The 15,254-nt window shown below is 36.6% G+C and overlaps 1 protein-coding gene across 5 annotated transcripts in view; it reads left to right on the forward strand.

The window, feature by feature from the left end:
* Window positions 1-15,254, forward strand: part of DLC1 (DLC1 Rho GTPase activating protein) — a 217,037-nt gene that overhangs the window by 42,655 nt on the left and 159,128 nt on the right. For all 5 annotated transcript variants that reach the window (XR_007777444.1, XM_018926404.3, XM_030238971.2 and 2 more), the window contains 2 exons: window positions 11,105-11,254; window positions 13,765-13,905. Coding sequence is in view for 4 of the 5 variants with exons in the window: in XM_018926404.3 (XP_018781949.1) it covers window positions 11,105-11,254; window positions 13,765-13,905 (291 nt within the window). In the remaining variant the exon portion in view is untranslated. The remainder of the gene's footprint in view (window positions 1-11,104; window positions 11,255-13,764; window positions 13,906-15,254) is intronic.

Consider the following 15,254-nt stretch of genomic DNA (forward strand, 5'->3'; position numbering starts at 1 on the left):
TGTACATTGAAGAAAAAAATTTGAGAAGATGTCAAGACCCTACAATATCTGTAAATTCAGCTTAACCGCACTGGCAAAAAACAAAGTTACAGTTAGGTGATCACTTTGCACTTCACAATTTAATTACAGGCTTTTTGCAAGAAAAAACAAAATTCAGTACAGCTTTCTGTCCTGCCTTTTTCAGTCTTCCTTGGCCAACACTGTCATTTTGGGGTTGCACAGAAGACCCTGATAGGCACTACACCTTTCCCAGGGACTGTGTTCAGCTGGACCCCCAATGGCTTTCTGGAACTTTCTGGAAACCAGTACTGGTACAAGGAAAGCTGAGTGATAGGCTGGGCAAATAGATGAGAGAAGAGGAGTTTGTTAGAACCAGCAATTTGGGGAAATTAAAGCAATCATGGAACCATGACTTGTATCAGATAATGATTTAGACATCTATTTTTAAAACTGAATTTGGAGTACAGCTATAAACAGAACAAAGTACAAAGTTGCTAAGCAATTGTTTTCTGATCATCTCTGATTTTTTAAATACTAAACTGCTATTAATATGAAAGGTGAAAGTATATTTTTAGCCATTGTCTACTGTAAGATTTTATAGAGGATTTACTATACAGTCGCAAACATCCACTAGAGTTTGTCTGGCAATAAAAGAGAGTAGATTGATTTTCAGTGCCTTCATAGCAACAATTTGCAGCTCTGTAATCTCATACACCCAGGGTGCTTATAACCTATGAGTATGAAACTCTGAGTATTCTGATAAGAATGCAGAATAATATCTTGCTTACCTAAATGTTGCCTTTGCCTAATACTTGGTATCTCAGAGAATCAGCTGAAAACCCTGAAGTAGCTTATGGGATTCAAGAGACCTCACTCACTCCTCTATGTTTGGGGTTTATTTTCCCTGTAGTTTTCTCATCCATCTTAGTTCTAGTGATGCACACACTTTATGGATAAAGGATGTCTTTTTCTCAGATTCTTGTCTTTCCCTTACATGTCCTGTATGCATACTCATGTTTGTGTCACCATCCCTGGAGATATTTAAAGGATAAGTTGATGTGGCAATTAGGGACATGGTTTAGTGGTGGACTTGAAAGGGGTTGGGTTTATACTTGAACTAAATAATCTTAATAATATTTTCCAACCAAAATGATTCTCTGATTCTAACTAAACCAACTGTGTCATTCAAGTCACATGCAAGGGTAAGTAGCAATTCTGAGAATCTGTTACAGTGGTTTTATTGCAGAAAACATTATGCCTCTGAAAGAAACAGTGCTATTTTGAAGTTCCCCGTTTCTAAACAAATTGAGTTATTAGAGAAAAGTTTAAATTCTCAGCTACTCTATTTGTTATGAAAGGTCTGCACAAGAAAAACACAACTGTGCTATAATTTCTGCAAGTTTGCAACAACCTTTATCATAAATTGCTACATTTGCCACAATAAGAAATTCTTTAAACAATTCTCCCAGGTCTCTTGCGTGAATTTATAAAAATCTTCAGTTAGTACACTGTTTTTTGATGAAATTAACCAGATGTTTCCAAGCACCTCTGCATGGAAACTACTGTCTGTCTATGCAGGAGTGTAGGAAAGTTTTGCAGCACAACAAAGAACTAAACAAAACAACCACCCCAAATTACATCTTACATTTTTTCCACCTTGACAATGGGATCATAATCTCATCTTGCCATTTGTCAAACACCCCCCATTTCAACCCACAGACTCACCTCTTTTAGCCTCCATTCTTAATTTAACTCTTAATTTAATACATTTAGGCATTTTAACCATCTAAGACAATAATTTCTGCTTCTTGCCTGGAGGAAGGGAGAGAGTGCTGAGTGCTATGTGCTATGGGTTTTGATTTTTATGTGGTGCTCTGATACTTTTCCTACTGAACAGAGTTAGTCCCTTCTGCAGTAAAGCATTTAAAGTAGGTCTTATGCACCTGGTTTGATACTTTTTCTTCCTTGATCCTGTGAATCCTTTCAGACACAAGATTGCTTCAGCTCCATGAGATTCAATATAGCTGGTATGTACCTGCCTATATCCTCTAGATTTCCATACAAGAACTTATCCCCTCCTTATTCTTTTACCACCAACTCTGAAGTTCAATTTTTTATTTCTTGCTTCTTTACAGAGGTGTTCATAACCTAGTCATGCTTCAGGGTACAGGGAGGAAAAGATTCTTTGTCGAATGCACCATATCTCAGCTTTCCTTGATTTTTTTTTCTTTTTATGGCCTCCTCCAGATATGAGATGCATTGGAAAATGTTTATGTCTGGCACAGAAACCTGATTAATCTCTTGTGTAAAATACTAACCTGAGCAAGATTACTAAAACCAGAAGGATAAATGCAGACTTTTCTGTTTCTACTTAGATAGATAATTAACTTACATAAGCACTGGCCTGATTTCAGTATGTTGCAGGCTATGACAAAACATTCCTACATTTTGTCACTCAATGTATAAAAATTCTTAGTCAACTCCTGATAACAAGCCAACAAATCTCCCTGGTTAAGTGACCATCTAAAAACATTCCTCTCATATGAAGATTTTTTAATGATTTTTATAGGACAAAGAAAAGTGAATAGAGGAAATTTTCTGTAATGTGTTAACTGGACTTGAAACCCTCAGTGGTGAATCTTCCCCTTCACCTCAGCCCAGCACATTCCCACACATGATTAATATACAAATTGTTAAGGTATGATTAGCAGGGGCATTGTGTAATATATTTTAATAGACTGGTTTTTCATTTATTGATGTCACAATTATATGAATGAAAAGATATCTAAAAAAACTGAATTGATGGTGCAACCTGTATTCTCAAAACTCTTCATTTATTAGGGTAGCATGAAAACCATTTAGGACAAGAACTCCTATTTCTCAGCTATTTAGAATGTGCAGAGATTTGCTCAGTACTAGTCTTGCTCTGTCTTCAGGTATTGCAGGGTAGAGTGTCAGTAATAGACTTTACATAGGTACCAAGCATTTCCTAGATTCTGTGTTTTCACTGGTAAATAGGAGGACAAACTAGGCTTTGTATTTGTTCTTCTTCCTCTGCTCCCTTTGCACTGTGTTCAGTGCAGTGCAAAACAGAAAGTATTTTGTTTGCTTTCCATTTGTAAACAATACCTCACTTCCATGTTTGAAATGCACTAAATTATAAAGACATACAAAGTGTTAGTACACAAAGCCATTTACTTATTGGTGTATGTGTAACACATGCCAACAAACATGTATCAAAGCTGTTTCATGTCACTGATGCTGATTTAATTGCTGATTAATATAAACTAATATATAAAATTAATATATTTTTCCTCATTTCAGTCTTTGATTTCTAGTATAGTAAAATAGAATATAAAGTATAGTATAATATATAGCATAGTATAGTATAGTATAGTATAGTATAGTATAGTATAGTATAGTATAGTATAGTGTAGTAGTATAGTATAGTATAGTATAGTATAGTATAATAGAAAAGAAACAAGATCACTGAAGTATTTTCTTGCTGATTTTTGCAAGAAATTTCTAGATGTGAGGTATTTTTTCAATAGTAAAAAATGTATCAGTTATCTATCACTCACATTCACATCACATTTCTATTTAATTACAGTATTTCTCCAGTCTAATAATTCGTGTTCAGATTACTGTAAAAATATTCTCCACAAGGGAGAAGTCTTTCCACTCACAGCAAACAGAAATAGGGTCCAATAAAGGTAAAGATATGATTTTTGCTTACTTCATAAGTCATAATCATTAAATTATAGTCATAAAAGGTGATTTTAGATAATTACAATGCTAATTTAGAAAATATCAAGAAGAAGAAAGCTCAAAAGTAAATGAATTTGTTTATGCTGGAAAGAGGATCATTAATTACATTATGTTTACTGATACTTTTCTCCACCCAGTGAACAGAAATTTGTGCTATGAATACATTCATATCGTGCTCTGTGTCTCTATGGAATTTTATTTTGGCAAATTTTTGTAGTCATAATCCTGGTATGATGCTAAGTCAGGGATGCCTGCTGGGAGCTGGATGTCATCAGACTGGCTACTGTAACCAAGTGTAAGTCCAAAGACAGCAGGATTTCAAACATCGTTTATACTTTATTAAATTATAGTGAAAGTGTAAGATAATTATCTTCTACATCGGACAAGATCAACTACTTTGAGTTGGTTAATTTTGCATTAGTTTTTGCTTCTCTTAGTTACTGGAACTAGTGCCACCACTTATTTACATTAACATTTTGGGAAAATTGGTATAATTCTAGTCTAGTAATGGCACTCTGATCTGTGTTTTCCATTAATAGCTACCTGTGGTAATAGAGCATTAGCTAGAACGTTATCCTGATTGACTTACTTTAATACAGAGCTGTTCTGTGTCAAGAACAGCCACTTCAGGAGTCACTGCTATGCCATCCCTGCTGAGCTAACACAGCTGTGCAACAATGATTCCTCAGATTGCTCTGCACCAAGGTTTTTGAGAGATTTTCCATTTCATCAATAACGAACTGCTAAATTTCATTATTAAAACAACATCTCTGCTAGACAGTTTACTCAGCTGACATGAAACATGAAAAACTAGAATGCTAAAAAAAAGCCTAAAATTAGTAAATAGTCTAGGGTTTAATATGTGTTTAGGCAAAAAAAGCAGCTGTAGAAATGAAAATTACTACAAAGGAAAGCTTTGTAGTAATTTTGTCTGCATTTATCCTTCTGGTTTTAGTAATCTTGCTCAGGTTAGTATTTTACACAAGAGATTAATTTTTTGTTTGGATTAAATTGGCTTTGAATGTGAAAGATTTCAAGTTTTTGCAATGGAAATCGGGTTAAGTTCAGGAGACAATATCTGTGAAGAAAGAGCACATGAGTTTGAAAGACCTTAGAAAAAGTTAGACAAATTGAGATGCTGCACCTCACTTCTAGTGCTGAAATCTCCTTGTTCCTATAACTTACCAGTTGAGTATATTTGGATTTTTTGTTCTCTGTCATTTTTCAGCACATTTTATTCTTATTCCAGGAGGGCAGCACTATCCCTGCACGCACTCTGCTCTACAGAAGGAGACATATTTTTTGCCTAGAAGTAGAAAAGGCATTGGTTTTGTTGAGAAAACATATTATTCAGAGATTGGTTTTCTAATATGGTTGTGGTTTTTACTTTTTTCTGAGGATACAGTAGTGAAAATCAAATTAGGACCTTACATAGAAATCAAGGTGCTCTGAAGACTTCACTTTTACAAACATCACTTATTTGTGTGTTTAGCAGAAGTGAAAAAGTACATGTATACTAGTGCTGTTGAACACTTTATGTTTGGAAAAACTGATCAGTGATCTAAAGTTCTTGTAAGGAAAATGAGAAGAGAAGCTTTTTGAGAAGAAAAGCTATTCTCTAAACAGCAAGTGTGAATGTGTAGATGGAGAGCTGCAGGAATATATGAGCGTGACTCCTCACCTGTAGTGTAGGCCTACATTATTGGTTCCATTTTCAGTCTTCTATCTATTAGTTCAAATATTATTTATGATAGTAATCTTACTGTGATTTTTCTGGGTTCTAGGCTTGTATCTCATATCAAAAATGAACAGAATGCTTTACCTTGGGTTTTAATATTCTCTGCCTGCAATCCCTCCATAATGAATAGGACTCTAATGGTAGAATTATAGAGTGGTTTGTGTTGGAAGGGATCTTTAAGATCCTCTAGTTCCAAATCCCCTGTCATGGGCAGATATATGGTACAATATAGCATAAAATTTAGAGAAAGATAAAATTCTTGGGTATTTTTTAAAGTTTGTGAACTCTACAGTTCACAATGTAGAAGGATGAAAATTACAACTTATTTGCATATCTGCCAGTAAAAAATCATCAGACTAATTTCAAAATTGCATATTTTGCATTCTTCATTTCTTCCCATGAAAACCTTTATAGTAATAAATTGATGATATATAAGAAAATTCTCTTTTTCAGAAAGAATTTTTTAACAGGGAAAGACAAGAATGAGTAATGTAATGCCATCTGAAATATATAGCATTAATATAAGATTTTAACTCAGTCCAGCTGGCTGCAGATCAAGAATACCAAGCAAAACTCAGCCAGCTCTTTCCATAAATGATCTCTTTCTTTTGTGGGTACTCCAGCTCGCCTTGTCAATTGTGTAAAAATCTTTCCTCTAAAATCCAAGTTTTCCTTTTCAAAGCAATTATGAATCTTGACACAAGAGTGTCAGGAAGGAGGTGGTGCCCTGATGGCCCTAGCAGGGGAATGTTTAGAGTGAGATATTCTCTCCCCTCCTTAATCACAGAGGACTGCGCTGGCACTGGGAGGGTCTGCTCAGTCTGGATATCAGCAGATGCTTTCAAAGGGAGAACCTCCAGGGCAGGGGGAGTGACTCAGTCCACCTGAGGGTAATAAGAGAGAGCACAAACTTAGTTTTTGAGTACCAGTTTTTTCTGTACAAAATTTTTGGTGTGAAAATTAAAATAGGTTTTACACTTAACAGTCTACACCCTTTTGAAAAGGTGTCCTTTGCTTCAGCTCTACTCAGCTAAAAGAGGCATGTGGGGAAAGGGACAGCAGAAGGGACTGTGTGTGTGATGTAAAACAGTAGCTAGAGGGAAAAGGCAAAAACACACTTGGAGAAATACAGGCTTTAATACAGCAAGGAAGCGAAACACATCCAGTTCCATTTTTCCATGCCTGGATAAAACAGAATGGATATATTAAATCCAAATTTAGGGTCATAGCCTCTAATTGGTTTCTTATGTTTGAGTTGGTTAAAGTAATTGTAATGTATTGCTAGTACGGGTATGAAATACTTGAAACCATAAATAAAAAGGAGGGGGTAAGTTCTTTCAAGAGATACTCTGATTAATGCTGCCTTCATACAGGGGTTTTTATTCATCAAGTGTTCAAAATAAAAATTATAACGTGTAGAGAATATTATATTCAGAAATTGCCAGGTCTTCTCACACATTGCAGCTTGGTAGTAAAAAGACACACAAGCACTTGAAGAAATGGGAGTACATAGTGGGAAAATGTAGTGTTATTCTTGTCAATAGCGATATGAGCTCCAAATTCACAAAAGCTAAAAAATCTGGCTAAATCTCATTTGCAGGCATGTTCTCAAAAATATTTTCATTCTATTAACATTGTTTGCTGATGATAGCAACAGGACTTGTAGACTGTTTTCCTCCTTGTAAAAACATTTGGGGTTTTATAATTTAGGCAATAATTCAAATAATGCAAGCATCCTTCATTCTAGGAAGAGTTACAATGTTTTCAGTTCTAAACATATGGATATATTCAAATTTAATTAGCTTCTTTATCACACCAGTGAGGATACTGATTAAAAGAAATATTGTTTTTTCCAGTTCATGACCTAAACTATTTCCTCCTTGTGTGGAGACATGTTAAAAATAAAATCTCCAGACAAATAACATATCAAGTTTGACCTACTGTTTATATTTGTTCTGCATGCCTGAATTGCCCTATGCAAATGCCTTGAGGCAGAAATTAAGGTTGTAAGGGCTTTATTTGACCAGACATCTTCTAATGGCCAAATTTTGACTTCATAATGGTAAAGGTAGGATTTCTGTATAATTCTATAAATGTAATTTATATTTTTGCATTCTAATTTGGAAAGTACACAGCTACCAGTGGGAAATAATGTGAAAAAACTGGAAGCAAAGGAAATACTGTATTTTCAAAATAAAACAAATAAATTGCTAATACCTTGCTGGCTATAGATCGTATCACACATCAGTAATAAAATCTCAGAATATACACAAAAGGGAGATACAAAAAAGATAAAAAGGTTATAAAGCTCTTGGGAATTCATTGGAGAATATCAAAGCTAAAACTGTCTAAACATAAATTAATCTTATAAAAATGTTTGTTCCACGTGGTGTGATGAATTTCCAACTCAGGATTAGCCTTTTTTATTTTATGTGTTAAGTTTTTTGTGTAATGCTTAGACTTGCATCTATACAAACTGATAGTTCCCCAAAAATACAGGTGTTTAGTAAGTTGTGAAAGCAGACACTATAGTGCAAATGTTAGATTTCTTATGTTGATGTGGACATCAGCCAGAACCACGAAGTTAGGATTTCTAAACAGAATAGCTAAATTCCATAATGATAATGTTATTGTTTTCTGAAAGCAATGTTTCTCTGCAAAGCCAGCACGTTATGGCAAGCCTGAGTATCACTCTGAGCAATATTTTGCCACCTCTTCATTTCAGCAGATTCTTCTCCAGCATTCTCAATCTGCTGCATACAAAGCAGGTTAATACTATTTTGGCAAGATGAATCAAACAATTTTCTAGGGAAAAATTCCAGATTTTTTTTTTGTCTTTGAGTGAAATACCTCATATCTCTCTAGCCTGAGAAAAAAAAACAAAACCAAAACCAACCACAAAACCAGCAAACTTTAAAACCCCACCCAGGTACCTCCACTTCCTTTGTTGTGGCGCGGCAATGAATTTCTGGTTTTTAAGTCCAGTGTCAATATTAGGTTGATTAGCCTTTACAGTGGTGTACTTCCAAGCAAAACCAATAGAAATAAAAACAAGGTGAGGGGACTGTGTAGGAAGCTAGTTTAGTAACAGCTCTGGCATCCTCTGGACGTGTAAACTGGCGACAGTCTTGCTCAGCATGGAGAGCATGTCCCCTGTCCTAAAGGAGATCATGTCTACTCTCTTAGCAGACACTCAGCTGCTCCACTGGGCTTTCTGTACACATGAAGATCAGATGAAATAACTGTTCTGACATTTGTAAACCTCAGGTATCAATTTAACATCAGTTAAAATGAAGATCTATGCAGTGGAAATTAATCATTTGGGACACTGTGTTTTCAATTTGGAAGAAAGTGAAACTTAACCCATTTTAGTGATTTCTGAGGTATTTTGAGGTGATATTCTCTCACCATCACTCTAAACTCAGTTCAAAGTCATCAGAGGATCCTGCAAATTCAGCAGCTTTTTTAGAAATCCTTTGCATTGTATACTGTTTATAGCTCTACTATAAAGTGACAGATTTGTACTTCTACTTTTTTAAGATTTGGTTATGTAACCATCACATCTGTCTTCATCTAAAGATCATGTAGACTGTGGTTTATATGACTATTTTATCTATGCATATCTTTTGATACTAGCAGGAGTCATCTAATTCATGTTTTGCAATGCCTTTGAAGCAGGCTACGAAAATCCTGCTAATGGAATCCTACCAAGAGAAGTCTCTGTATAGCCTGAAAAATAGTTTAGTGACTATAAAATAAAAGGCTAATTTGGACACTTGGGCCACTGTTGTGGTGTAAAGCTAGGTTCTTCCCCTCAGCTGTGACTACTTCCTCCTTGCCTGTCTCCTGCCCAGTAAGTTCAAAAGATGCCCTTCAGGCCTGCGGTCATTGGCCTGTCCAGATGTCATTGTTCCCTGAGATCCTTCCCCTCCCACCTGGTTGGTAGCTCACCTGTCCTCCCCCCCCCACCTTCCTGTGTGCTTAAAAGGCGTTGCGGCCATGCGGTGGGGGTCTGTTCGGAGCAGTACTGAGATTCGGAACTGTAATACCTTGGAATAAACTCTGGATTTAACTCTCCGGCAGAACACACTCTCTTCCTCTTCACTATCGCCTGGACTTTTCTACTAGAGGTAAACTGAGTTCTGCTTTGCATGGGCCTATCTCGAGTGCTTAATAGTAACTGCTTGCGAGCCGAAGGTGTCTCTGAGGAGAAATATCCCCAGTAGCCACTTGTAGCTCAAGAGAAAGCATCAGGCACAATGGTGCAATTGGGCACAATGGTGCAATTGTAACATCTTGAGAAGGATTTCAAAATATTATTTTAAGTGAGTTAGTAGAACTTTGTATTTTCCAAACTCAAATTATGAAAATCCATACAGGAATGTTACCCCGTTCACAGGGGTCCCATGATGAGGGAAGAGACGAGAAAGTTGACTCCATGTACCAGAAGGCTTGATTTATTTTTATATCATAGATAATATATAAAAACTATACTAAAAGAATAGAGAGAAGGATTTCACTACCATGCTATGCTAAGAATAGAAAAGGAATGTGAAAACAAGTCTTCTCAGACCGAGATCAGCTGGACAGGTGAACTGTGATAGGCTCTTAATTGGAAACAGTCTGTTGGGGCCAATCACAGATTTCCTCTGTTGCATTCCACAGCAGCAGATAAGAATTGTTTACAGTTTGTTCCTGAGGCCTCTCAGCTCTCAGGAGGGGAAAATCCTAAGTAAAGGTTTTTTCATAAAATATGTCGGTGACACAGGAACTAGTAGGGTTTTTCATAGCCCTGAATTTTGAGGCAGGCTACTTATCTAACTTTTGTGTTAAGTCTCTATATAAAAGGGAAAGGGAGGAACTCCTTGAGAGAATTATTTAGGCCATCTAGTTGAAGATCTTGCTTTGAGTTGCACTTTTGAGAATTTTCTCTGCCACCTTTTTCTACAGAGTATAGGGAAATTAGCTACAAAAACTAGGTGTTTGGGGCAGTGATGTGAATACCCCCTCATCCAACTCTCTTTCCAGTCAGAGGATGTCTGATGCTGTGTTCACTATTACCCTGAAGTACCTCGTGTGTATCAAGAATTTCCAACCAAGACAGAAGTCTCTGTTGACAGAACATGGTTACACCAGTGAGTTCCACACAGAAAAGCTGGGGTTATCCTCAGCTGGAAAATGGCCTCTTCCAACTTGTCTCCTGTTTCCATGTCAGATTACTCTTCATCATTTCTGCTTGTACAATCAAGTTAAATAATCTGGGGTGAATATTTTGAGGAGTGTTTAGAATCCATAGCTGTTTTGAAAGTATGTATATCCAGGTAATGATGCATTTATTCCAAACAAATGTGTTGTTAAAAGATTTAATTGCTATAATGGACGTATATTAAATATTAATATAAAATATGCTTTCAGCAGTACATTCTATCAATACTCCGTAAGATGGTAACAAAAAGCTTTTTTTTTTTTTTTTAATTATTTCTGCTTATTATTTAGTGTGCTTTCCTGGTAAATAAAGAAACAGAGCTTTCATAATTTAAGATTATTCTTTCCAACTAGTGCCATTTCAGATTTAACAGTTGTATCTTCCTGTCATAGGAAATAACAGAAGATCGGGATCGTTCACGACTGGATTCAATGGTGCTGTTAATTATGAAACTGGACCAGCTTGACCAGGATATTGAAAATGCTCTCAGTGCAGGCTCTTCCCCATCCAGCACCCCGACATACAAACGGAGGCATATACCTGTAATTTATTGTTATTATTATTATTATCATCATTATCATCATCATCATCATCATCATTATCATTATTATTATTATAAATAGAATTTTTTGTTTCACCTTTTTCTTTGGGTCCTCGCAGTTTTCAGCTCCTTAGTTTAGAACTAAAGCTCTTTTTGTAAAGAATTTACTTGTATTTTTTTTTTTTTGTGTGTGTATGTACATGTTTTGAAGACAATAATACTGCCATCCATTATTTCCTTTTGGCATCCTCTCATAAATGAGAGCTTCAGAACTCCCAGATAAAACAAAGAGAGATCAACAAGATTCCGAAAATGTCTGACTCTCTAATTATCACCTACTGTAAATGGAGAGCCAGCACAGGCTCAGGGTCACCCCAGTCTTGGAACATGAGTATTTGCCAGTTGACATTACATAGAACTCAAAGTAAGTCTGAGCTACAGGTCTTGTTTTTCTGCTAGGGGAAGGCAAAAAGTCCTTAGTCATTCTAAGTTAGATTCTGGGCAGAACTTGAATTATTTATTGTAAGGGGTTTTTTTATTCACTTAAAAGGATCATTCTTTGCTGAGAATAATGCAAAAGGTGATGGGACAGCTCACAAACATGACTGATGCATTCTCTTTTTTTCTGTAAAATGTTTACACATGTAACTCTGAAGAACATGAAATGGCTGATCCAAGGTATTCTTGTGCAAGCTTCTTGTTAATTTCACCCACATGTGCTGCAGCTGTTTTTCAGTTCAAGAAACCTGAGAAACACTGCCCCAAGATCACTAGACTAGCATTTGTATCATTTTCTTTTGGCTAGTGATATTTTCTTTTAAATAACAAGATTTTCCTTTGAAAGCCAGGCTTGATTATTGATAAGTGAGTGGCCTGTAGATAAGAAAAGCTGTATTTCACTGGGTTTGATCAGCTGAAAATTATGTAATATGGAAATCACATAATTTCACTTTCCATCGTTAAACATTTTCCCACTGAATATCAATGCTCTCACAGTACCTCCTTAAACACCCTGATGGCTTAGGAAACCTGAAATACAGCGTTGACATCTGTTCTCTATATCTCACCAATCCATGCCAGCACTCCAGCTAATTTGTTACAGCAATAAAGGGAGCAGAGGCAATGTGTATGAGTAACCCTGCCTGATAATCAGAGGTGGTACCTGTTCCCATGCTGCAAAGCAACTCTGCAGAAGGACAGCTTGCATCAAACATGGAATATATGCTATCAATGGACAGTGATTTCCTAGGAATTTATGAATGTTGTGGACCAGAAGATGAAAATATCTGGTTTTCAAGACATATAGGTATTGAGTTCAGGCTCATATTTATTTTATAGTAAGAAATATTTTGAATATGATGTAAAAACCTGGGTAATGCAGCAGAGATCATGGTTCTGCACCATGGCAGCATAGCTCTGCTAACTAGGAACTTCTGAGAGCAGCTGTAGCCAAACTGACTACAGAGGCTGGTCCATGGCTCTGCTGCATTTCCCAGGGCTTCACATTGCAGATGACTCAGTGGCAGGAAATATCTGACTCAAATACATGGTCCTACCAAGAGTCCAGCTTTGTCCCTAACTTCTAATGCTTTTCAGAGCACCACACACTCATGTTCATGGCATATAGGCACCTGTCTAAATGGCAGCTTTGGCTTGGCAGACCAGAGACTTAACAGGAGCTAATGAATCAAAGGGTGCTGTATCTTTTCAGATGAGGAGCAGAACCCCTGAGATGACTCTGCCCCATATTTCACCTAATCTAGGAAACTGGCATAAGGAAACTGAGGCTTTTTCTGCAAGGAGTTTCCTGGGATTAAGAGTTCAGGAGATTTTTTGCATCCTGTGTAGCTGTATTCATGCAGGCTGCACCTCATCTAATAATCCTGGCAGTATATGGCTGGTTCTACACATAGCCAGTGTCACAATTTATCTGCAAACAGTAAAATCCCTTGCTCTCGCCCTATGCAGGAAATCAAGCATGTGCTAAATTTTTACTTCCTCAACAATAAAATATACTGTATATCTTCTTTTTATTCTCAGAAAGAGGAATGTAATCAGTGTCATTAAAAGTAAGGGCATTTTAACCAGAAATGGTACTTGGCTGATAAGTGTCTGGTGATTCAAAAAAACTGAGGAGCTGTACCTCTGAATTGTATAAACTGCTGGAGGATGAAGTCATTTCATCTGCATAATGGCTTACAGATGTTCACTAGCTTGCAGTGCTGCAGAGACAGAAGGTGGGAGCACACAGGAAATACTGAATATCAGAGAAAAATGTCAAACTTCCGCATCCCTTAACTGATTTTTCTTACCTTGCATTCTACCATTCAGCTTTGATGTTAGTAGTGATTTATTATTTCAGAACAGCAGCTAATGCAAATCGCCACTTTGAAAAAGACAGCAAGCATTTGCATTTAAGTGAGCTTGCCTAAATATTTCCATTATTTAGCAGAAATAAGATTCAATTTCACATTCACATTTACTGAAGAGACTTGCAAAATTTTTCTACAGGATGTTGAATCTGGTTCTGAAAGTGGAGTGGATGTTGCTTCAGTAAATCACTCACAGACCAACTTGTCTTCTAATATCCATGCTCCTGACCTGGCATCTCCCTCTTCAGTAGCCAGCTCTGGAGCTAAACCAAAGGCTGGGGTGAGTACAAAGGTTATATTTTTTTTAAACTTCTCTCATTATTCCAGATTGGAAGTGAAAAAAAAAATATTATACTATTCATTACTTGGATTGTCCAACAGACTGTGTGTGACACTGAGGAAAAAAATGGAAGGGGTCTCAAAGGGCCATTTTAGTGGCAAACTATACTAGATGTTTCACATTTAAAAACACACTATTAACAGCTGATTATTACAATAAGCTGTGTTTTTATACAAGAAAATAATTTAAGGGAGCTATGCTATTTAGGAAGGTAAGTATTTCTGAAGTGGTATCACTGAAAACATTTCATAAATCTCATGAAGGATGCTGCCAGAGAAAAACTGTGGCTGATTTATGATGTCCAAACCCAGTCATCCTGGTCCTCTTGAAGGTATCTACTGATCTGAGAGTGTCATTCTAAGGCAAAATTTGGTGAGTGGTTTCAGATGCTTCCCTAGGACAAAGGGGAACCTCTGAGCCAGCAGACACTTTTCTGCTGGTCCCAGTGCGTTCTAGATGGTGAGGATAAAGGCTGCCCTGAGAGTTCAGATATGGGAAGGAACCTCCTTCTATAGTCATTCATAGATACACAGAACTATGAGAAGCATGGTTCTTTCTTTTGCTGTTTTCTATCCTTTGGAGAATTCTTCTTCATAATGTTTCAGCCACCAACATGTGCAGAAATGCTCACATGTCCTAGAAACTCCTGGTGCACTATTGGTTCCTTCTTGAACTTGCTGTTTCCACTGCCTCAAGAAGCATAGAAATCTAGACTTCTAAGTTTTGCCCATGCTGAAATGTCTTAGCATAACTCCTACTCCATCTGTTCCCTTATTGAAATGTTCCTGGTTACCAGACCAGCAGAAAATCTAAGATAAAATATTAAATAAAAAAGAGTAGTTAGCATAAATATATGTTTAGAACAAGTCTATAAAAAGTAAAATAGAATCCACCTGCCACTTGCCACTACAATAATAGCAAGTTAACTAATGCCTTTGATTGTGGCTAACAGAAGTTCTAATAAACATTTACATTTGGGATTGTTCACTTGTACAAAAATAAATTCACTTGTAATTTATCATCAGTGCATAACTATAGCAAATAGAGAGCTCTGCACTCTGTCACTGCATACATAGCAGCACAAATTCTCAAATAAGTACATATGTTATTTTGGAAGGTGGTATCCCATTTTACCAGACCCTGAGAAGCACACAGAAACTTTTTCACTTTTTAAGGTATTAAAAGTCCCTTGTGAATTTTGGTTTCTCTGCTAGAATTTGGGCAACTCTTGACACCTGGCTATGTAGAAGTGTGGGTCACTTCCTGGGAGCTAATACTATGTGTTAATT

The sequence above is a fragment of the Serinus canaria genome, chromosome 4, assembly GCF_022539315.1.
Source record: "Serinus canaria isolate serCan28SL12 chromosome 4, serCan2020, whole genome shotgun sequence".
Classification (NCBI taxonomy): domain Eukaryota; kingdom Metazoa; phylum Chordata; class Aves; order Passeriformes; family Fringillidae; genus Serinus; species Serinus canaria.